Source organism: Rattus norvegicus, chromosome 5, assembly GCF_036323735.1.
Source record: "Rattus norvegicus strain BN/NHsdMcwi chromosome 5, GRCr8, whole genome shotgun sequence".
NCBI lineage: Eukaryota > Metazoa > Chordata > Mammalia > Rodentia > Muridae > Rattus > Rattus norvegicus.
Genome location: NC_086023.1, coordinates 165,448,701 through 165,472,685, shown reverse-complemented (window position 1 = coordinate 165,472,685; position 23,985 = coordinate 165,448,701). Strand labels below are relative to the sequence as shown.

General features: G+C 54.5%; 1 protein-coding gene across 1 annotated transcript; it reads left to right on the top strand.

Moving 5' to 3' along the window:
* The first annotated feature begins 784 nt into the window (after positions 1–784).
* Positions 785–23,416, top strand: Tmem201 (transmembrane protein 201). Its single transcript, XM_001078224.7, has 11 exons — positions 785–1,014; positions 7,060–7,180; positions 7,708–7,902; positions 9,342–9,518; positions 10,577–10,926; positions 11,383–11,586; positions 16,402–16,634; positions 19,072–19,143; positions 19,679–19,972; positions 20,631–20,768; positions 21,730–23,416. Exons 1-11 carry the CDS (start codon positions 902–904, stop codon positions 21,825–21,827), a joined length of 1,995 nt encoding a protein of 664 aa, XP_001078224.2. The 5' UTR covers positions 785–901; the 3' UTR covers positions 21,828–23,416.
* The last annotated feature ends 569 nt before the right edge of the window (positions 23,417–23,985 follow it).

Here is a 23,985-nt window from a genome sequence, read left to right as displayed (position 1 = left end):
GTTTTGTTTTGTTTTTTGTTGTTTTTTTTTTACCCCCCTGGGACAGGACCTCCTACTAGCCCATGGATTGCCTGATGACCTGGAACTCACTGTGTTGCCTCAAATTTACAGAAATCCTCCTGCCTCCGCTGAGATTAAAGATGTGGTTGCATCACCAAGCATCAGTGAGTTTTTCTTGATCCGTAGTTTACCTCACATAAATGCTGAAACACTCCTATAAGTGGCTCTTCCCTCGATCCCACTCCCCGAGGTAATCAATTTGAAGTGCTTCATCAAACTTGGCAACTATGAAAATCATCTACATTCGACTAAAAAAAAAAAAAAAGATTACCCCTTCAGGGCCAATCCCTCCCCCTCAGCCATTCATTCTAATGGCTGCATTATGTTCTGAAACATGCCAATCCAGTGATTATTTAACCTCGTTTCCGTCTTTGGACGTTTGTATTTGTGCAAGCTAATTTTCAACCACTGTGGGTTCTGTAGCGGCACAGGCCGGCTTTGGCCCGACCCCAGGAAAACAGGACTAATTAAAGGAAAGCATTGGCAAGGATTGGCGCTGAGTAGCAGCACTGGGAACCGCAAGTGCACGCATGCGCAGGCGGCAGGCGCAGGCAGCAGGCGCAGGCGCAGGCGGGGCTCCTTCCAGCTCTAGAGAGTGGCTTTCCAACAGCGGCCGCTGGGAGGCGCGTCCGAGCCAGCGCTGAGCGCTTCCGTCGGCGCCCCGCCCACCCAGGCTCGCCCCGCGCCTCGATTGGCTGCGCGGCGGGAGCGCGCCGAGTCAAGGGGCGGGCCCGCGCCGGCTACAAAGCGGCGAAGGTCACGGCGCGAGCAGGAGCGCGCGGGCCGCCGGGAGTCCCTTTTGCGTCCGGCGCCCCTAGCCCACCGACTCCGCCCGGAAGCTATGGAAGGAGTGAGCGCGCTGCTGGCCAGCTGCCCCACCGCCGGCCTGGCGGGAGGCCTAGGGGTCACGGCGTGCGCTGCCGCCGGCGTGGTGCTCTACCGGATTGCGCGGAGGTGAGTGCGCGCCCCACTGCACGCGGCCCGGGCTGCCGCCCCGCCCCCGCGAGGCTACGGCGGAGTCCCACGGGCGGACCAGGCCTGCTCGCGGATGCGAGATGCTTTCTCCGTCTCCACCTTTGCTCTCATCTCCGAAAAACCTCGTCGGGGAGCAGCTCCCTACCGTGGCTGGGGGAGGGGGCTGCTACTTGCTCCTCCCTTCGAGGCCTGCGCTCCTGGCTGTATTGCCCTGCTGGGCCTCTGTAGCTCATCGGTTGGGGTGATGAGAGCTGGCATTTGATGATCTACATGCGATAGCAATAACATTCCTCACGTAAGCTTCCCCCCGGAGAAGCCCTGGAGCTGAGTACTTAGAAGAGGCACGTGTGAACAGTAGCAGCCTTAGGCAGGCGCCTGCACATTTAGGGAACTTGCCCATTCTGAGGTGTACGCTGTACTCCTTGGACACCTGTCTGGAATGGGCTTTGGGGCCCAATACTCTGTCCTATCATGACTCAGAGATCACTCAGACCCCAACTCTCAAAGCTGGCCTTAGACATTCCCCTCCATGGTCAAACGCCAAAATGGAATAGTTTCTTCAGCAGGATGAAGGATTAGCTCACCTGATGACATTTCCTGAGGATAGGAACATATGTGCATTTATGGGAGCCTCTTCAGGACAACTAGGGATGTGCAAAGCTCAGGATTTGCCTCTAGTCCCCGGGGCAGCAAAGGGCTGTGATTTGAACTCCTGGCAACCTGGGTAATGGGTCGCCTTCCTTAACCCTGCTTTTTTTCTGAAGGAGAGGGCAGGCAAAAGTTGTTAGAGGTAGGTGAGTCACATGGGACTTCTAAGGAGAGAGTGGACATTAGCTGTGTCTGAAGGAGGGGACCACATCCCAGGGGGGCTGACTCTAGAGATCTGAACCCAAGCTTCCTGCCTTGTTTCCACCTACTTTTTGGAAGTCAGGGGGGCCTCTTAAGGTCAGCTAACCCAAAGCGGTCTCTTTTTACCTGGACCTAGGGGAGCCTAGGCAGTCTGCTTATGTGCCAAGCAGAGCTTGTCCCAAAGCCCAGGCACCTCCTGGGTGCCACTGCCTCTGCCAGCTCAGGATAGGGCACGTGGCCAGAAGAGCAGAGTGGGACTAGATCACTGCCTGTCACTCCTGCTCTGACTATGAAGGCCCTGCCTCTGCTAGAGACGGGAATCTAAGGCCTGAGGAGGTTTTGTGTGTGTGTGTGTGTGTGTGTGTGTGTAAAGGGGGGGTAAGGGCTGGTGGGGGTGGGGATATATTCTTGGAGGAGGAGCCAAAAACTCGTTCATTCTTTTTTTTTTTTTAATATTTTATTTATTTAATGAATGTGAGTACACTGCAGTTGTCTTCAGATACACAAGAATCCGTTACAGATGGTTGTGAGCCACCATGTGGTTGCTGGGAATTGAACTCAGGACCTCTGGAAGAGCAGTCAGTGCTCTTAACCACTGAGCCATCTCTCCAACCCCCTCGTTCATTCTTTTTTCATGCTGACACCAGGCTGTACGGGTGTTTGGACTACTGCTTGCTGCTGATTGGTCAGAGCATGGGCGCCTGGTGTGCACCTGTCTTTGTGAGCTCTGGGTTTCATCTGGAGGTGAATTGTCCACTCACAGGTCTGAGGCAAGCCTAACTTAGCAGGAGGCCAGGCTGTGGCAGGCAGGGGCCCACTGTTGTGGAGAATGGTGGTCGAATACGCCAGAGGAGAGCCTACAGGAACTTGCTGTTGGGAGGGCCTTTAGTGGAGTGGGTGTTTTCAGGCTAAGCACAGAGATAGCAGAGGACAAGACTGTGGCCCAGAGGAGCCATGTCCATGTCCCTGTTCAGGTCAGCCCTTCCGAGTTTTTGAACTGGCCAAAGTGGTTGCAGAGAAGTTGTCTAGAGCCCAAATCTAGCCACCCTTGCTGCCTTACCCATGGAGTTTTCGTGTCCCAGTTACAGTTAATAGTGAACGGCTGCCATTCCTGTCAGGTGCCCTGCACCATGCACTCGAGCACCTGTCATTCAGTAGCAGCTCTGATGGGGCAGGAACTGCCATTCCACCCAGCTGGGAAACAGGTCTGGAGGAGTGCCCCGGTTCACCCCACCATAGGTGGAGGAGCCCTGCCTCTCACCTATACTGTTCTACCAGCCAGAGAGGCTTCCCTGGAGCTGGGGTTCTTGGGTGGAGGCCCCACATCCCTCTCCCTGTGCCTCCACTTCTCATGCTGCTCAGTGTGCATCAGAACCTTGTTCCTTTGCAGGGTGCACTTTGGGTTTGCCCCGGGAGCTCAGTTTAGCGCCCATCACTGTCCTGCTTGCACAGCCCACACACCACCTGTGTTGGTGTTTATCGAGGTCACAGTGTCTGCATTTGGAGGTGAGGATACATTGGGTAGCCTCTCTAAGGTGTGTCACAGAGCCTGTCCTGGCATTCAGATGCGCTCTGGCAGTTACTCCTGTCTAAACTGGCCCAAGCATTCACTGTGCTGAGTAGTGGCCACGTTATGTGTGTGTTTTAGTTGCCTCTCTCCTGCCTTCTGCCCTGCTGCTGAGGGCACCTGTTTCCGGGTGGCAGCATGTACCCTACATGTGGGTGGCCAGCCCTGTGACATTTGTTGCCTGCCCCTCTGAATTGTGGTTCTTGTGTCACAGTCATCTTGCTCAGATGTCGTCTCTGAAAGCCTTGCTTGAGGGACTGAGTGGGTGATGTGTTCATCTGGGGCTGGCTTTGTCCCCCGAGGGATCAGTTTTGGGGTTCTCCGCTGTTGTGGATGGCGTTGCTGCTGTGAGATTAGGCTGGAGATTGAATCTCCTTGTCCAGGCTGTGCAGTTGCAGTTCAGCCCTGCTGCTACCATCGAAGCCCAGGGTGTACCTCTTTGAACTTCCTCTTAGATGAGGTCACACTTGGAAGAGCAGAGACAGAGCATCCTGTGAAGCTGAGCTTTTCCCGGACCCCGAGGAAACCAAGCCTGGTTCTCACAGCTCGTCAGGCTCCTTAGGAAGAAATAGGCACATTGGTCCCCCCAGAGACTCGGAGCACCCCACAAACTAAACCCATCCAGTGTCTCCTCTGTGACATAACATGGGCCCTGGTTAGTTCCTGGGCCAAAGAACGTGAAGTAGCCACCTATGCCGAGGTGTGGGCAGGAGTTTTGCTTTTCCTAAGTGTCCTAGGCTGATGGATGGAGAAAACGTCACCAGAGGCTCATGTCCGCATTTCCTGCAGTGTGTGTTCCAATCTCATGGACGGGTACCAGGCATGCAGTTGCCCCGTTCCCTTCGAAGGATCCACCCACCCTGGCTCCCTTAGGTTCCCTCTGGCATCCCAAGAGTTGAGCAGCACAGTGACCCACTGGAGAAGTGACTTCCAGGTCCCTCACCCACCCATGGCAATGAATATGACCTAACCACCTTCCTCTCCTTTGTTAAAGTGACATGCTATCTTATCACCTTCACTGTAGTCCCCAAATGCGATTTGTCATAGAATTGGGATTGTTGGCTGGAGGGAGAAAAGTGAACCAAGGAGTTTGCCGGGGAAACTGAGAGGCCTTTCCCTAAAACAAACTGGGTGAGTTCGGAGGCCAGGGCTGCCCTGTCTGCCCTGGGATAGTGCTGGAACCGTGAGGTGGCTGCTGGGATTGTTTGCATGTTCACCCACCCTTTGGTACATGATGCAGCAGCTGGTTGATGCCAGGTCTGAGATTCTGGCCAGCTGCCTTGCCGCTCCTGCTGGTGTACCTCTTGGGGCTGTCTGTGAAGGAGGTAGCTTCCGGTGTAGGCAGACAATGGTTGCTCTGGCCATAAAAGAACACCCCCAGCCCAAGTATTCACCCCTGGCAGAGATTCGCCTATGGCCTCAGGGGAGGATGAAATCCCATCATCATATCCCCCCCACCCCCCTTCTACTTCCAGACCAGGCTTTTTCCTGAGGCCAGGAGCCATTTCCCTAGCAACAGAGCTGGAGACCCAGAGTGGGAATGATAGCTTCCTGGGCGGGATGGGCTTCCTGGCAGACTTGTCACTCCAGAGCAGCAGCCCCCCCCCCCCCCGCCACACACACACACACACACACACACACACACACACACACTTGCTTGTGTTTGGTCTGCAGAGCAAGCCCAGAAGTTGACCTTTTCCATCAAACAGAACCTGGTTAAGGAGCCCCAGGGGCAGGTGAGTGCTTAGCCTCAGACTCGGCAGATGAGAATGCACACTGCTTGTGTACTAGCTATGAGACATGCCTTGTGCGTAATTACAAAGAGGCCTATAAAAGACGGACAAATTACCACAAAGTAAGTGTTTAATTACCCAGGAATGCCAAACGCACAGGCCCCCCAGCAGAGCAGATTTCCAATCCTCCAGCCACCGCTGGTGCCAAAGTCTCCTGTGCTCCTCTTTCAGTTTGGGGGCCCATGGAGCTGTCAGGTACTGGGTTCTAGCAGCGTCTGAGCAACCCATTTGAAAAATGAGGGGTTGAAATAGGAGAGACCGAGACCAAGGCACGGGGTGCCCACTGTGCAGTCGTAGGGTGTCGTCTGTGAGCCCTGTGCTATTGTTACTGATTTTAATCTCAGTCTCTGTCTCTGTCTCTGTCTCTGTCTCTCTCTCTCTCTCTCTCTCTCTCTCTCTCTGCGTGTGTGTGTGTGTGTGTGTGTGTGTGTGTGTGTGTGTGTACTCTGTGTGTGTACTCTGTGTGTGTACACATTAATACAGGTGCCTGTGGTGTTCTTGGAGACATCAGATCCCTTAGAGTTGGAGTTATAGGTGTTTGTGAGCCACTGGACATGATGGGTGCTGGGATCCAAACTGGGGTCCTTTACAAGAATAGTGAGTGTTTTAACTGCCGAGCCATCCCTCCAGCACCCCTTCCTACCATTTTGAGGGGTTAGACCTGAACTGAGGTAGAAGGAAGTGTGAGGCTGGGCCCTCTCCTGTGAGGGAGGTGCTGTTATCCCCGGCTGACCAGACACCCTTCCTTCACCGCCCACCGTAGGTAGAGGGAGTAGAGCTGATGATGGGCGGGCAAGTGTGGGCTGTGCGAGGAACTAGACCTGCACCTCCATAGCTGCCTTCCCTCCTGACTTCATGGCCTCTTGTCATTGAATCTGTGTGACATACAGAAGCAGCAGGCGCTGTCCCTGGTCCACTTTTCAGGCTTTCACTGCTTAAGAAATGAGAATCTCCTGAGCACATCCATAAGTTCCACCGCCAGACTCTCTCTTTCATGCTTTCTAAGGAGCAGGCTCATCTGTGTGTGGTGGCTCACTCTACCGAGGTCTGGGCAGTGCCCCTGAACTAGATAGACATGGCCTCTGAGTAGGACAGGGCAAAAGGGCAAGGTCGGGACACCAGGGCTCCCAGCTGCTGCCCTTCGCCCGTTTGTTTCTAGATTCCTGAATGGGATTTGCTGGGCAGTTGCCGTGTGCTCTGTGCTGCACAGATCTGCAGTGTCTGGGCCAGGATTATCCTGCAGACCCCACCTGTCGTGTGACCAACAAAACACACTGTGGACTTGCCCCTCACCCACCCAAGAGGCTGTGCCCTGGCCAAGCAGCTGTGACTTGTCCCTGCCCCTGTCAACAATCCCCACCCCTTGGCCTCCTTGGCTCTCTCTCTAGGGATTTTTTTTTTTCCCCTGGGAAGGACAGAAACTCCCTTAAGTCCTGCAGCTCTCCACAACACGATGTCTGCACCCTAGGGATAGACCTCATGAGGGAAGAAAGGCCCTAAGTGTTAGCTAGCCCTGATCTTGTGCTGCCTCTCTCTCCCCCTGCAATGTTTGAGACCCAGAACAGAAGGGCTGCCCACCCTGGGCTTCCAGGTAGATGCTGCTTTGGAGCCTACGAGCTGGTGAGTCTCCAACTGCCTCCTGCGAAGTCCTTGGTTAGCTAAATCATCCTGAGAGAACAGCGGCTGAGAGTCCCTTCTCCCTCCTTGTCCTGTGGTGGCGTCTTCCTTTCCACTTTGGATGCCACTTCCTGCTCTTGAAGTGTGCTCTCACATTTCAGAGACCGAAGTCTTCCAGACTGTTTTCTCGGTCCACAGGGTGAAGCCAACGCATACGATGGTCAACTGCTGGTTCTGCAACCATGACACACTGGTGCCCTACGGGAATCGTAACTGTTGGGACTGTCCCCACTGTGAGCAGTACAATGGCTTTCAAGAGGTATGGGCTGGCAGTGGGTCACCTGAGCTCACATTCCGTGCCACTGTCTTCAACTATGGTTCTGGCACTGTGTCTCCCTTTGAGGAGGAAGAGCGGTGCAGGGAACTGTCCACTTGTCCTGACTCACACACAGCAGGGTCAGATTTGGGTTAGAGTCGAGAGCAGTCAGGCCTGAGGCCCAGGTCTGCAGACGCAGCATTCAGCTTTGTGGGTGGCTTGTTCTCTGTCACAGCCTTGCTTGCATAGCCACCATGGACAGTGTGAGTGTCTGAGTGTAACTTTACTGACAGTAACAGACAGCCTACCCTTCTAAGGGACAAAGCCAAGGTGAGAGATGTGGGCAAAGGTCACCCTAGGGCCCGCCCAAAGGTACATGCTAAGTAGCTTCTCAGCACCTAGATTTTTGGGGTTCCATGTTAGGCAGCATCAGAAGGAATATTACTGCTCTTTTGTATAACGAAAACCAGAATCTGAATCTGGAGCATCCCTGAGCGAACCCACACTGACCAGGGCCTCTGCCTCCCCAGAATGGAGACTACAACAAGCCGATCCCAGCACAGTACATGGAGCACCTGAACCATGTGGTGAGCAGTGTACCCAGTCCCCGTGACCCTGCACAACCGCAGCAGTGGGTGAGCAGCCAGGTCCTGCTATGCCGAAAGTGCAGCCACCACCAGACCACCAAGATCAAGCAGCTGGCTGCTTTCACACCACGTGAGGAGGTGAGCACGCATGGCTGGGTAGAGCCAAACTGTTGGCTGGCTGTTCACCTCCTGCCACCCCACATCCCGGGGTGTGTGGCTTCCTTCGTAGTTGGAGCTGAACTTGCTATCACTGATCTTGTGACCTCTGGGAGAACATCATGGAAACCAGAGCCTGCCAGACCAGAGGGCTTTGTCTTTGAGAAGAGGGAGTTAGAGGCCTTGGGCTCCAACTGCAGCCTTGGGGGGCAACCTCCTGGTCTCATTCATTAGTCAATCCTGGGAGGAAGAGAGACAGAGCCACCCAAAGGTGCCTAGGAAAGATAGGGACCAGGAATGAGCTGGGATAAGAGGAAGAGCCACCAAGATAAGATGGTTCAGTGAGCAAAGACACCATCAACCTTGACTGTCTGAGTTCAGTTCCTGGGGTGCACGAGAGGACAAATTCACCCAAATTATCCTTGTCTTAGTTAGGGCTTTACTGCTATGAAGAGACACCATAGCCACGGCAACTCTTATAAGGACAACTTTTTTTTTTTTTTTAAAGATAGATTGATTGATTATGTATAAATACACTGTTTCTGTCTTCAGACACCAGAAGGGGGCATCAGATCCCATTACAGATGGTTGTGAGCCACCATGTGGTTGCTGGGATTTGAACTTGGAACCTCTGGAAGAGCAGTCAGTGCTCCTAACCACTGCACCATCTCTCCAGCCCAAGGACAACATTTAATTGGAGCTGGCTTACAGGGTCAGAAGTTTAGTCCAGTATCATCAAGGCAGGAACATGGCAGAGTCCAGGCATGGTCCAGGAGGGGCTGAGAGTTCTATATTTTCATCCAAAGGCAGCCAAGAATATACTGGCTTCCAGGCAGCTAGGATGAGGATATAAATGTAGTTTTTAAAGGGTTTTTTACGGGGTTGGGGATTTAGCTCAATGGTAGAGCGCTTGCCTAGCAAGCACAAGGCCCTGGGTTCGGTCCCCAGCTCCAATAAAAAAGAAAAAGAGAAAAATAAAAAATAAAGGGTTTTTACAAGAAGCCATGAGGGAGAAGATTGATGCCAGGTGCCTTCCTGTTACCCCAACAAGAGATCACACTGGCTATTCCAACCAGCGCGCTGGCCGCCGTGTGCCTTGCTGCACCTCTAAGAAAGCAAGGGATGGGGCTTCTCTCCTGGGCTACTGTGAAACCGAAGAATCAGTTGGCTCTTGCTAACCGAGGCTCAACCAGTAGCTACTTCTCTAGTGTGTGTTAGACCTTCAGAATCAAGGAGAAGGGAAGACCCTGAGCCTTGGTTGTCCTGCCGTGAGCTACAGAGTATCATTAATATCCTGTGTCATGGCCTCCTCTCCTCCTAGCCCTTGCTCCTGGGAGCTCGCATCACCATTTGCACGGGCAGAGCCAGACCAGAGTCTGCCCAGTTCTAGCTGTAATGCAGGCCCTCTGTCCCCCATACAGGGCCGCTATGATGAAGAGATTGAGGTGTACCGCCACCATTTGGAGCAGATGTACAAGCTGTGCCGCCCATGCCAGGCAGCTGTTGACTACTACATCAAACACCAGAACCGCCAGCTGCGTGCCCTGCTTCTCAGCCACCAGTTCCGGCGTCGGGAGGTTGACCAGGCCCATGGGCAGGTCTGAGGCCATGGGACATTTGGGTGTTGGGGGGAGATGGTCTGGGAGCTGGGCCCTAGTGACTGGAGCAGAATACAGCACACCAAGACTCCTCTTCTGGGATCAGCTCCTGGTGGCCCCTGCTCTAGGGTGTCTAGGATCATGATGCGGCTGTCAGGGACCTTGCCTGGTCTGAGGGTGCCTTGCTGACCCTTCCACTTTCCAGACACCTTTGTGTTTGTTACTCATGGCACCTCATGTACGGTAGTCTGAGCACTGTGGCTCCTGGTCACGGCTGTGGGAGCAAAGAGTGGGGCTAAGATGCTTGCAAGGGGCTACACACTTGATCCACAACAGTGCCAGGGCTCAGGCCCAAGAACATGTTTCTGAAATTAACTGTAGTTTTGTTATAGTGTGTAAGCAAATCGTCTCGGTTTTTAAACAGTAATAACCCAGTAAAGAGGGCAATAGCCTAGCAGTAGGAGGCTTGTCTGCATGCAAAAGATAAGTCAGAATAGCAAGTGCACTGAGAGAGAGACTCCCCTAGTAGGAAGTTCCTTCTTCACCCCGTGTCAGATGTGGCCTGCATTTGCCCGCTCTGTCATTTCCATTCAGTAACTGGCTACTGACCATTAGGATATACTACCTCTGTCCTTACTCTCCTATGTCTGCTCAAAAGAACAGACGGCCCCTGTCCTCAAACCTCAGACCTTTGATTCTTATTCTATTCTGAATAACTTATTAACAGAAAAAAATTATTTGAACTTTTTTCAGAGTTGTCTCTTCATTTTACTGGCATTCTAGTCAAGTGTAATAGGAGTTTTTGGTAAAAACTTGACAAAGTGATTAAAAGGTCTAGAAGCATGAAGTCCTATTGTGTAGAAATGGCCTCTAAAGGAGGCAGCAGAGTCCCTCTCACAGAGCCCTGTCCTCGTGAGGCAGTGACCTGGATGAGGCAGTGGTCCCTGAGCATCAGAGCAAGGGCATAGGAATGGGGCTGGCCAGCACCCACGTGGTGGGCATAGGGTGGCTGTTGGAGGCTTTCTGGCTTCTCACTGACCCATCTCTCCCTCCCTCAGAGTTTCAGTTCCTCGGCAATGAAGGCCCCATTCCAGGTCATCCTGCTCCGTGCCCTGGCCTTCCTGGCCTGTGCCTTCTTGTTGTCCACTGCACTGTATGGGCCCGGCGAACCCTTCACCCCAGGGGCTGCCCTGCCCCCGGCCCTACCTCCTGGAGGCAACAGTTCTGCTGCCTCAGACAACGCCACTTCTCAGGCGGAGGGCTGGCAGCAGCTGCTGGGCCTGTTGCCTGAGCATGCCACAGAGAAGCTACATGAGGCCTGGGCCTTTGGGCAGAGCCACCAGACCGGCATTGTGGCAGTGGGCCTGCTCACCTGCCTCCTGGCCATGCTACTGGCTGGCCGTATCAGGTGTGTTGCGGGGCCTTGAGACTGGGTGGGCACAGATCTGCACAAGACATCGCTGCCTCCTTGGTGGTCCCCTACTCTGGACTGAACTCTAGACAAGTTCTCCAGGGGCCAGGAGGACAATGCAGAAGTGCAGATGGTGGTGGCACTGAGCCCATTGCCGTTGGCCTCTGCGGCTGGGCCCAGTCACCTCACACATCTCTAAAGTCAGTAGCAGAAGCTGTGGAAGCTCAAGTGGGGGCAGTGTCCTACCTTGGTTCCCAGGCTAAGCGATGGGCATAGGAGCACTGACCTGCTTAGTGCTGGACAGCCTGTGAGTCGTAGGATGTCTTCAGACCCTCCACCAGCCTCACTGGCCTCCTCTCTGAACTGGACCTGATGTAGACAGGGTGTGGCACAGGAAATGACAGGGAGGCTCTGTACTGTGTGGGCACACACTCACCTTGCTCTCTCCGGCAGGCTCCGACGGATCGATGCCTTCTCCACCTGTCTTTGGGCCCTGCTGCTGGGGCTGCACCTGGCTGAGCATTATCTACAGGCTGCCTCACCCGGCTGGCTAGACACACTCAAGTTCAGTACCACGTCCCTGTGCTGCCTAGTGGGCTTCACCGCAGCTGTGGCCACAAGGAAAGCGACAGGCCCAAGGAGGTTCCGGCCCCGAAGGTCAGAGAAACAGCAGTGACTGCGGGGGGAGGACAGGTGACGGATGGGCCCACGCTCGAGCCCACCCCCTGAAGCTCTATCTTGTCTTAGCCACTCCCACACCCTTAGCAGAGCCTTGCGTTCATGCTCACCCCATCCGCTGCCCCTTTGATTTACCAGCTCCCCCAGTCTCGGACTCCCGGGTGCCCTGTACTTGCTCACCACTGCCACCGCCTCTCTGGCCTGAGACCCTGTCCTAGCCCCAGTGACCAGACATGGCCAGCTCCACAACCTGTGTGTGACCCATGGCTTCCTGTTAGCTCCAGGCACCCCAGTCTTGTCATCGCTTGAGGGTGTAGGCTACTGCTTTACCCTTGTCATTTGCTTGACGCTGGCCAGTTGACAAGCCATGGCCTCTCAGCATGGTGACCTAAGACTAGAGCAGAGCTTCCTGCTCATCCCCCAACCTCCTGGACCCTCAGGGTCCATCCCTGGAGTAGCAAGGACAGTTCTTGGGTCCAGCCTGTCATTGGCTGTGTTTGTGAGGCAGCCCCTCTCAGATGGACAGTAGAAAGCCCTGCGGTTCCTTATGGTCAGCAGGTTCCGAGTATGCTAGGTGGAAGGATGATCAGCCTAGATCAGTAGCTGCTCTGCCCAGATGGGCCTGGTGTTGGTGACACCAGGTCATTGACCCTTGTACCTCTCTAGTGTTGGTGGCTTCCTTGGAATTTGTGAAGGGTGCCAAGGCTTCTGCCCTCAGTTTCTCTGGGGGCAACTGTAGGCCCATGTGGTCTCAGCCTCTCCCTCCTCCCAAGCACACCTTCCCGGGATGCTACTCCAAAAGTCCAGGCCCCTGCTAGCTGATGGGTTTTGGACAAACCCCTGTTGGTTTCAGCTTTAGTTAACCATCTGGAGTGAGAGGTGGGTCCTTCTCTAGGGCCCTGGGGTACTAGTGTCAGTGGATTTGAGGACTACATGAAGTGACACATGGTGACACTGGCAGTGGGAAGAAGTCATTGTCTAAGGCTCTATCTGGACCATAGGCCAATGCTCCATCCACCTGGCATGCTGGCCTCTGGTGGCTCCTGATTGACTTACACTCATTCCGTGGTTCCTGCCACTTGTCCGTTAACTTAAATCCCACTAAGTGCGGGCTCTTTGAGCCTCCGCAACGGAGCCCAGGGAGGGCAAAAGCAAATTACACATAAATGACTGTCACATGGGACATGGCCATCAGCTGCTGTGTCTTTGTGAGTTGGCTGGTCTGTCCTCTTGGAACCCCATAGGGAGCTTGAGAGGCAACCAGGCCCCACTGTTTGAGGGTCCTTAGAAGCCTCTGTCCTCAGACCCTCCATTATCAGACAGCAACCCACCTCTCACTCAGCTTCCATGTGTGCTGACCTGGAAGTGTCAGAAGACCAGGGGTTGCCTCTGGCATTGCAGGGCTCAGCCTGCTCTGGGTAAGGGTGTGGAAGGCCCCCTCTGATGAGGCGTAGGCGAGGCTGTGGTTGGTGTGCGCCAGGTGCTGCTGACCTTGTGGGGCGCAGCTGAGAGGACAGAGAACCCGCCTGTCTCTCTCCCACAGAACTGGCCTACAGGGAAAACTGTAACGGGGGGTGGGGCTCTTGTCTGCGCGTCCCCTCACATGTATTGTGGATCTCAAAAGCTGACAATATGGTGTTAATTTCTGCATTCTGGGCATTAGATAGAAGCAGGGTGTATGTGTGCGTGCGTGCATGTGTGTGTATATGTGTGTGTGTATTTAAATTATTTATGAAACACAGAGCCAGCTCTGACCAGCCAGAATCTCGGCTAAGTATGTTGCCTGCCTACTGGTGGGAGTAGAGAGCAGTGTGAAACGGGCTTCCTGGCTTTTTAAAGCTTTCATGTTACTTCTTAATATTAATAGTCCTTTAAAGTTTTGTTAGTTGGGGAAAGCATGTTCTGGTGTCGCTGGCAGAAACTGAGGGTGGCAGAAAATGCAGGCACCTTTGGGTTGTAGCTTGTTGTTGACTGGGGACAACCACCAGGCTGTCCCTGGTCAGAGTGAGTTCATCCCAGGTACATATAGGTGGTATCCCTGAAGAATGAAGGAGGGACACTGAGCTCACCTCTGGGTCTGGGTTCCCACGCTGGGCCTAGCAGACTCTCCAGTAACACTTGCTCTGGAGCAGGACCCTCCTCCATCCCCAGGCTAGCCCGTCCACGCTGCTGTGTCCTCTGTCTGCTCCCAGTGCAAGCCTGTTGTCATAGTGAATTGTGATTAATTGTCCAGCGACCCTAACCACTGTAACCACCATTGGCCATAGATGCCATGTTTTGAATGCTGTGTTTTCAATAAATGCCTCCTGGGTCCTGCTCATTCCAGTTGGCACCAGGTACCGCGTCTTTTTTTCTTTCATGTTCTTCAGAAGGCCTCCGTGCCCAGGTGGGAGGTGGGTTGGTTTGGGGGTACTGCCTTTGGGATTGGGAGCAGGTTGGAGAGCGGTGGTGACGAGGAGTGTGTAAGGGCGCTGCTGCTCCTTTGTCTTGCTGCCCAGTGTTTGCCATGTGGATAAGCTGGTGCTTGAGCAGCTCCACTCTGGATGGCACTGTGAGGACGGAGTTTTGAGGCTCCCCTCGGGGTTGGATTAGTGCGCTTCGGCCTGCTGGCCCTCTTCGCATTCAGTGCTCCCAGGGCTCAGGAGACTCTCAGAGGTGGGTTCCAGCATGCAGATATTAGGGACCGACCACTCACGAAAGAAGCATTGAACAGTGTACAGAAGAGGCTGCCTCGGGAACCCCAGGGCAGAGCAGGGCTGACCTCCGCCAAGCTTCCCACCTTTGGAATTTGCTCCTCTGCTGATGCTGCTTTGTATCACAGCAAGAGGGAGACAGACCTCCAGAGTCCTTTCTCAGTGTGGCATGAGAGGCTCAAACCCAGCTGGTCACTGTTCCTGTGCTTAGTGGCTAGGACTCCCAGCCTAGCCGTGGCCGTGGTCCCAAGGATGAGCAGAACTGGAGAGAATGGGACTTGCAAAGCCAGCTCCGCTTTAGGTGCTGACTCTAAGGGGCCAAGAGAACGGAATCCCCACCTGCTAGGACCTCTGTGCACTGCATCCCCATTGCTTGCTGGTACTTGGGGCTGCCTATTCCAGGGTCACCAGGGTCCTGGGTGTGACAGGAATGGACACAGGTGGCCTAGTGTAGCATCCTGCTGCCACCTGCCGCAAGGGCTTGGCCCTGCCTTTGCACCTACTCGGATGCCAACTGACATCGCTGCAACCTCTAAATTCTCTGCAGCACTCAGTGTCTTCCCACAAAGGCTCAAACACAGCCACACATGTGGGACCCAGGTTCCAGCCTCACCCTTCCCTGCTGGCCCCAAAGGCCCTGAACCTGTCCCTCCAGGAACATTCACTGAGATCCAGCCAGACTAGGTTGTAATCCTGAAGTGAAAAAATACCCTCCCCCCTTTTTTGGGAGGGGTGCTAGAAATCAAACCCAGACACTCCCGACTCCCGACACACACACACACACACGCACACGCACACACACACATACCCCACTCCCCACTGAGATAAACCTCCTTCCACAAAAAAATCAACTTCTTTGCTTAAGCCAGGGCATTCCTCCTCAGTCTTGGATCAAGGTGTGGGGCTTCTAACCTCCCCCAAAGGCAGCTCTGGAAGCAAAGTTAGGGTGCATCCAAGAATGCCCATCTGCAGTTTCGCTGTGCCCTGATTTCCTATGTCCCCCAGACACTGAGCTGGAAGTTCTGGTGGCTTCACGGTCCTTTGCAAGAGACTGGGAAGGTCATCTGGGTCTCTGGACACTCACCATCTGGCTACATACACCTCTTATAAACTTGAGAAATGGGGAAAGCGGTGGTGCGGGGCTTGGCCAGCCCCCAAGCCCTCGACCACGATAGCATGAGTACCTTAGCCCCTGCTCACCGTGGGCTCGGCCCTGCCAGCCCGCTCGTCGGTCGGCACATTGTCTGCTGGGCTCATTTGTCCCTTGGGACTGAGGTAAGGCTGGGTACCGGAAGCTCCTTCCAGATGGCAGACTAATGTATTAACTGCCTCTGTCCCTCTCCCCTCTGTAATTGGGTGCTGTAATCGGAAGCATGGTTGACACTCTGGCCTGTGGCCATTAGGTCCTGTTGTGTGATTTGGACTGTTCTCAGGTTAAAGAGACACTGTCACCTTTTGTCTTTCGGGCAGCTTGGTGGTTGTTTTGGGTCTTCCCTAAGTCTGGGTTTGGCAAGTACAGTGTAAGAGCTTTTTCTGGGGATCCAAGGCCTGGCTGCCTCTCCCTGCCCTGCAGGAGGCAGGCCCATGAGGCACAGCCCCATGGAGATGTGACAGCATCTTCTAAAGTTCCAGTCCCGTTGGGGGTCATCCAGAGTGTCCCTGAGCCCAGCTGCTCCATTGGGAGCTTCTAGGCCAAGAATGGGAGGTGTTCAGAAGAAGCTCAGGTCCGCCGAACCCAGCTGAGTGCCTGGTCTGGGATAGGAATGTCTGCTTCAGGGCCAAGGGTAGATTGGCATGAAGCTGGCCGGGGTAACAGTGTCACTTTAATGCCGAGACTCGCGGTAGAGGTAGATTGCAGTGAGCCTGAGGGGTTGGAGGGGGCATGCAGGGTGGGGTGAGTCATGCTGGCATCTCCCAGCCACCCGCTCCTAATAAGTGGACAATTGCTCCTTTGCTTCAACTAACGCACGTCTCCTCTGGGACCCTGACTCAGGCCCACCTCATGCCCCGGGAGTGGCTGGGCCCCGTTGTGCAGAGGCTATCCTCTCCAGAACCTTCCTGACTCACGCTCCTCTTCTTTGTGTCCCGTGGGCCCTTGCAGGTACTTCTCAGGAGACTCTGCCAGCCTTTTCCTTTCCAGCCCCAGCCTGGCTGTGCCCTACCCAAGCGTCACAGCCTCTCCAGCATCCCTGTTCATCCCCACCCCGCCTGGCTTCCTGCCTCTCAGCAAGCAACAGCTGTTCCGATCACCGCGTCGGGTCTCGCCCTCCTCACTGCCAGGCCGCCTCAGTCGGGCCCTCTCACTAGGAACCATTCCTTCTCTGACGCGCACGGGTAAGACCTGGAAGCATTGCTCACAGAACCAAGCTGAGGCCTGCTCAGAAGAGGATAGAGATGTAGCTCAGTTGGTAGAGTACTTGCCTGGCATCCATGAGGTCCTGGGTTCGATCCCCAGTACGACATAAATGAGGCATGCTGGTACGCACCTATAAGTCCAGCACCCTGAAGGCAGTGAGATAGGAGAGCAGAAGTTCAAGGTCCTCTTCAGCTATATAGCCAGTTTGATGGCAGCTTGGGCCATGCGGCACCACTCCCACCCCTGAAGAGTACAGTGTCTTTTGGGTCTCAGTAAATGAATGCTCTGTGAGGTTTACCATTTTACCTACCTGCCTTTCTTTCTTTGCTTTTTTTCTCCCAACACATTTGTACTGATTCTTTGGGGATTTCACATCATGTACCCCATCATGTCCACTACCCAGTCCTGCCCCCAACTCTTGTCACCTCCCTCAAAACATTTTTTTTAATTAAGAAATTTATATTTGAAAAATAGAAGAACAAACAAATCTAGTTTTCTGTATACTTGCTGGAGCATGGTCAGACCACTGGCCTGCCGCCCTGACGTGAGCTCAGTCCTTCCCTCCACACACCCGCCAGAAGCCATCAGCTATGGGGTGCCACACTTCAGGGTCCTCATGGCCTCATGGCTTCCTGTTCAGACTTGTTCGTTTGGCCGGGGGTGGGGGTGGGGTAGTGGTATTGGGTTGTCCCAGACACCTTCCCTGTCCCTCTTTCTCACCTGTGCATCTGCAGACATTGGTCTCACTGCCAAAGTAGCTACCTTGCCTTGCTCATTACAGCCGCGGGAGCTTGGTGGGGTTGGTTTGTTTGTTTGTTTGCTTGTTTGTTTGTTTGTTTGTTGGGGAGGCACCCCACCCTCCAGACAGGGTTTCTCTGTGTAGCCCTGGCTGTTCTGGAACTTACTCTGTAGACCCAGGCTGGCCTCAAACTGAAGAGATCCACCTGCCTCTCACTTCCTATTTTTCTTACTGGAAAATGTGTGCCTGAAAAACAAAGATTTTTGGGGGTCAGTTGAATTTGTTGGTTGCTTGTTCCTTGTAGAGCCTGAAGAGACCAAGGCCCGGCCCTTTCTGGGGGACTCTGTCTTGCCCCTCACCTTCCTAGTAGACCCCAGAGTTCAAGACCAGTCTTGGCTACATAGCAGAGTTGTAGATAGGTGGGTGGACAGACAGACAGACACAGTACATACATATACATACATACATACATACATACATACATACATACATACATGCACAGACACAATAGATAGGTAGGTAGTTGATAACAGAAAAGATTAGCAGAGCAGTGGCTCAGCGGTTAAGAGCACATATTGTGCTCAGAGGACCCTGGTTCTGTTCCTGCTCCTATGATCTGCATTTTATCACCTCCTGCTACTCCAGCTTTAAGATATCCATCACCAGGGTGAAAGGCGGCACTTGCCCTGTGCAGGAAGCAGTTCCTGGTCTCCTAGCTCCACGCTCTGCCTATCACTCAGCCAGGAGCCAGTGTTCTTCTCCCCCTGTGCCTTTTAGGATATAAAATGGTGGCACTCTCGCCAACTGTGACTGATGAGCTCTGTTCCGTGGTGTTCCTTTCCCTGTCTGTGCTGGGGTTGTGAGGATTTACTCTATGCAGGAAGTTAAGAATCAGCCTTTAAGTCAACTGGTTGCTGCTAACACGCACCTTATCTCACCAGGGTGCGGATAGAGAATTTGGGTTCAGCCTGGGTGTAAGCTCAATGGTAGAGCACTTGCCTGGGTTCTCCTCAGCACCTGACAGGACACTAGCAACAGAGTCACGCGTTTGTGTCTGGGACTGTGCTGAGAACACATAGGACTGGTTGGCTGAGCATTTACAGTGGACCCCTCGGCGGAAGTGTCTGCTTGTCTTGGTTAGGGACAGCCCTCTGCAGCCCCGGCCAGCAGCTGACTCCTCTGCAGGCCCTAGGACATATTGACTGGGAGCAGCGGGGTTGACAGATTCTGTCTCAAGTCCCTTAGGAGAGGAAGATAGCAGTCCCAGTGACAGTTAGGGACAGCAGCTCTCTCCGCTGAGGCATGAGGTAGCAGCTGAGTTCTGTAGGTTCCATTCATAACCACCTGTAACTCCCGTTCCAGGCGGTCTGGTGCCCTCTTCTGGCCTCTGAGGGTACTGCACTCACGTGGTGCACATGCACACCTGCACGCAGGCTAAACACACTCCTAAAGTTAAAATGGCACATTGTGTGGAAGGAAGGCAAACCTTGAGGCAGAGACCGGGACACTGCTGACTTCCTATGACCTACTGGAGGCAAAGTGGGAGTGTCCCGCATGTCCTGGATGGCAATACCTGTTTTCGTGAGAGCATTGAAGTTAGCTGTGGCAGGGATATGGGGACAGGGCTGGCTCATCACTCTTAGCTCTGCCTATGTCGCATTTGTCTTTCTGCACAGACTCAGGATACCTGTTCAGCGGGAGCCGCCCACCTTCTCGGGTGTCTCCAGCCGGGGAGGTTTCTCTTTCAGGTAAGGAGACAGAGCTGGCAGAGGGGACTGGAAAACTCCTTCCAGGCAACCCCGAAGCCAGAGGCATCTGTGTGAGGTTAGCCGTGAGTTCAGGTTAAGGCAGTGGACCTGTGTGCAAACCCCAGCCCAGGGCAAGAGACCACTTTGTCTAGAAGTGTCTAGGCTTCTCTGATGTGAGGCAGATGACTTTGGAGGTCGTACAGGATCACACTGTGTCCCCAGATAGAGCTAGGCATGGGCTTCAGCCCTAGCACATCAGGCTAGCCCACCTCAGAGCAGATCTGAGCCTGCTCCTGCCAGAGCCATCTCTCAGCCCAGGGAGGGCTAAGGGAAATGTGCCCACCCTCACCCCTGCTCAGTTCCCGGTGGGGCCCGGCCCTTCCTCCCTCAGGTTCCTGCATGGCTTCCCACTCTCCCCAGCCTATGCCTTACCTTCCTGTACGAGTTGAGGGAAAGCACCAGGTCCCAGTGTCAGTGCCAGTGCTGGTGCCTGCTGCTGTGGTCACTGTCTTGTCCTCTCTCTCTCTCTCTGCAGATTACTTTTCTCTGCTGTCCAGCAGCTTCCCCTCCTCTCCGCTCCCTTCCCCGGCACCTTCCGTGGCCAGCTCTGTGGCCTCCAGCTCGGGCTCCTTGCGTCACCGCAGGCCCCTCATCAGCCCTGCCCGGCTCAACCTGAAAGGACAGAAACTGCTGCTCTTCTCACCGCCCGGGGAAGCACCAAATACCCCCAGCAGCTCAGAGGAGCACTCACCCCCCAACGGCAGCCTCTTCATTGATCCTCCCCAGCTCCTGCAGAGGAATCGCACTCGGGACACAAAGCACACTGTGGGTACGTGTGGGCCTGTGTGTGCCGTAGGCACTGCCAGGGGAGCGCTCGGCTTCTGGAGGTCATCTGGTCCTGTGGTAGGAGCGCACTGAGCCCTGACTGCCCCGTGTGGCTCTGGTGTATAGCTGTGTCCTTCCCTTGTAGTTGACTCTCAGGGCTTGGAAAGGTGGTGCATTGTCAGCCTGTGCCCGGCGCAGATGCTCTCGTTTTGCCCACACCCTTGTACACTGACAAGCATTTTTTTTTTTTTTGGTTCTTTTTTTCGGAGCTGGGGACCGAACCCAGGGCCTTGCGCTTCCTAGGCAAGCGCTCTACCACTGAGCTAAATCCCCAACCCCCTCTGACAAGCATTTTTAAAAGTTAATCGGACTTTGTTAAAACTCAGACTTTGACGTGGATTGTGTGGCTCTCTGGGTCTGTAACTGTGGATAAACTTGACCACGTGTGCTAGGAGGAAGGACAAGCAGGAGGTCCATCCCTGGAGCCCCAAGCTTGATGTCCCAGGGACTCGCTGGTACCCCTCACTGTCCTCTTACTGCCCAACTCTGCCGCTCAGAGGAGTGCAGCAGCCTGAGACTTTCGAGGACGTGTCCAGGGAGGAGCAGAGCTGCCAGGGCATCCTCGGGTTTAGCACAGGGGTTGTTCACTCTTCTGTCCGCAGATACGAGGTCGATGCTGGCCAGAGACAGCGCCCACAGTGGCCACTCCATCAAGAAAGAGGACGAGTCGTCTCAGTCCTCCACCTGCATCGTAGATACCACCACCAAAGGGTGCTCAGAGGAGACCACTCCCTGGAAAGGTCTGTGACTCGGAGTGGGAGAGCTCCCCCAGCCCCCCTCAGGGGACGATATTCATACCTGTGATAGTTCTGGTTCATCTCAGCTGCCCAGCCCCATGTCAGACGTTCAGTAGCCAGAATGTTCAGAGCGCCTGTCCTTAGAGCAGACACTGAGGACATCTAAGATGGCCCCACTCAGGACAGCCTGCTGCAGTATGGGCCTGGGTCCTCAAATACTTCATGGTTGGGCCAGAGTGCTACTAGCCCTCTGGGTTGGCCCTGGCTCCTTTCTTGCTGGATTACTGACAGGCAGCGTGTGAGACCATCAGTGATTAATCCCAATGACATCCCCTGGGTGGGAAGGAAGGCAGGACACTGGGTGGAAGGGACAGGTCAGCCCAGTAAGGCTTCCTAACTGGGGGTCTCAGTGCTGCCCCTGAGTCCGGTCTGGACTATGTCTCGTGACTTTGATGAAAAGAGCTGGGAGCCTCATTCTGCCTTTGCTTATCTTGTTTTTAAGCAAGGTCTCAGCCCAGGCTGGCCTCAAACTCACAACTGAGAATGCCTTTGACCTCATGTCCTGCCTCAGCCTCCCGAGTGCTGGGATTAAAGGTGTCCACCATCATCCTGGCTTCCTAGTGTACTGTTTCATCTCTGTGACTGGAGCAGGGCGGCCTCCCGCAAGCTCCTGTTTCTTCCTTGGTGGCACTGATATCGTGGTCACCCTGTTGTTACTGGGTGCAGACACAGGCAGCCTGGCTAGGGTCCACGTGGTCACAGAGGTTCAGAAAAGCTAGGCCTTCGGGGTAGCAGGCCTCCAAGCACTTTGGGAAGGGCCCCAGATCCTCTGTGCGGGGAGAACTTTGCTGGAGGGAAGACTGGATATAGCCTAGCCCACTGGGGTAGAAGGTTTGCCCTGGGGTAGGTGCTGCCTGAGGACTAGGGTGCCAGCCACACTGCTTCTGATGTGTTCTGCTTACAGCTCGTGTCAGCCCCTCCCTGGTCCGGGGCCTCCTGGCTGTGAGTTTGGCTGTCAATGCGCTCTTCACCTCGGCCTACCTGTACCAGAACCTGCGCTGACCACCGAGTGCCCTTCCCGAGGGCAGTGCCCAGGCGCATGCTGCTTCCACCACTGGCACACAGATCCCTACCTGAGGGGCTCTGTCTCCGCCTTGACCTCCTGGGTTGAGTCCCTGACCTCAGGATACCTGCTGTCCACCCAACAGACTGCAGACATCAACTGTTTGGTGCTGACACTCTGACCCCAAAGCCAGGGATCTTTGATGGGCTTGCCAAGCCCCAGGGATGCTGGTGCTACTGTAGCTGTGGCAGGGGCCACCAGGCCGCCTGTGCCCGACTGCAGCCTCTGAAACTCCAGAGGTCTGCTGCAGAGCCGCACTGGGAACCAAGGTGAAGAAAGCCCCTGAGAGACGCATGTGGAGCCTGGGTCACATCATCTCACACCTGCCCACTCCAGAGAGCAAGACTCCCTGGAGAGCAAGTGTCCCCGGAGAAGGCAGCCGCCCACCGCCCATCTCGCCCCTTCAGGCAGGGCTTCAGGCAGGGCTGGGCACATGGGGACCCTGGGACTCGACACTAAGCACCTGTTCTCTGTCTCCCCAACCCCTGCCTCAAACTCCTGTTGGTGACTTTCTGAGAACACCAGAGCTCCCTCGTCCACTTGTCCAGGCCTCTCTCATCCAGAGTCCTTGCCTGGCCCATGAGTGTCAGATGAGACTGGACACTTCTCTCAACCAAGTCCCTTACTCCTGAGGCCCTACTATCCTCTCCTCCATCCTGTCCCCATCTCTGTCCCCCTCGACCTGTGGCTCCAGGCCACCTGTGTTGGTGCCTTCATGCCTAACCACTGCCCTGCGGAGACACTGCAGGCTTCCTGGAGCACATCCTGTCCCATGAGGAGAAAGGAGGAACTTTGGCCTGAAACTGGCCCTTTCAATAGTATGAGGCCACATGTGCCTGTAGGGGCCAGGCCTTGGCCTGTGTGCTTGTGTGGGTGTCTATGTGTGTGCGCGTGTGAGTGGGTATGCGTGTGCGTATGTTAAACCCCTTGGGATTCATTGTGTGGGAGGGGCATGGGGAAGGGAAGGGAAGGGTCTTCACTGTCATTCAGGGATAAAACTTAACTTTATTTTTCTACACATCTTTTGCCAGGTGAGGCATGTGCTTTGAAGCCGATGCCTCCAGCCCTCCCTGCAGGGAAGTGGCCTCCTAAGCTTTGGGTGCTTTTAGTACTTTTCTTTTAACTATGGGGAAGAAGCCCTGACCTTACCTCTACACTCCTGTCCTGGGAGCTCTTGACACTATCCTGGGTCATCTCACACCAATCAGGGGTCAGGACTCCACTGCGCACAGCTGCCACAAAGGTTGCAGCTGAAAGGTGACACCTCTTCACTCTGCATTTGTACAGCAGATGCGTCAAGTTTTTAAATTTTGTCTCCTGCCTAATAAAACCAAATTGTTCCCTCAGCATCCTCATCTCCAGCCCTGAGGAAACAGCTAGGGAGAAGCTGTGGCCCCTCCCAGCAGGCCAGCCTGGTCCCCAAGCACCCAGGAGGGGCTTTTACTTATGTCTGATTCATACATAAACACGATGTTATTTTTCTTTACAAAAGTGAAGAAATAAAAACTGTACCAACCTTTGGCTTCTATCAGGCTGTGCTCTGTTTGCTGGGTTAGCCGTCTGGGGAGGGGGAATAACACACATTCCAGGGGCTGGAGTGCTGTGTGAGGAGGTCATGAGAACCTGTGGGGCCTGACTCTTGAAGGGGTCAGCCGATGGGTGTGTTGTCCTGCTCCAGGCTCTGGGGGGCCGATGGCTAGCAGGAAACTGATAGCCTGGGCCAACTTAGCATGTTGTCACCCCAGCCTCCCCTGCCACAGGCTGGAGGGATGGTCTAGTGTCCTTTCTGTTGCTGTGATAAAGCACTCTGATGGGAAACAGCAGAGGGCAGGAAAGGGTTTATTTATTTCGTGTACAGTTTCAGGTCACAGTCTATCATCGAGGAGCATCAAGACCAGAGCTTGAAGACAGAACTGTGTGCTAGCCCACGTAGCCGGTACCGCTGACCAAGGAAGTATGAGAATGGTGCTCGCTGACTGACAGGGCTCATGCTCAGCTTTAAGCAGTTCAGGAAACCCCACCCTAGGGAATGGTGCTGCCCACAGTGGGCTGGGCCCTTGGGGCCATAAGTTAACAAGACAATCCAGACATTCCCAC

Bases quoted from the DNA above. Each gene is read 5' to 3' on its own strand.
- Tmem201 (XM_001078224.7), top strand. From the start codon at position 902: ATGGAAGGAGTGAGCGCGCTGCTGGCCAGCTGCCCCACCGCCGGCCTG. The intron at 16,635-19,071 runs GTAAGACCTGGA...CTTTCTGCACAG, and splicing joins TCCTTCTCTGACGCGCACGG to ACTCAGGATACCTGTTCAGC. The intron at 19,144-19,678 runs GTAAGGAGACAG...CTCTCTCTGCAG, and splicing joins CGGGGAGGTTTCTCTTTCAG to ATTACTTTTCTCTGCTGTCC.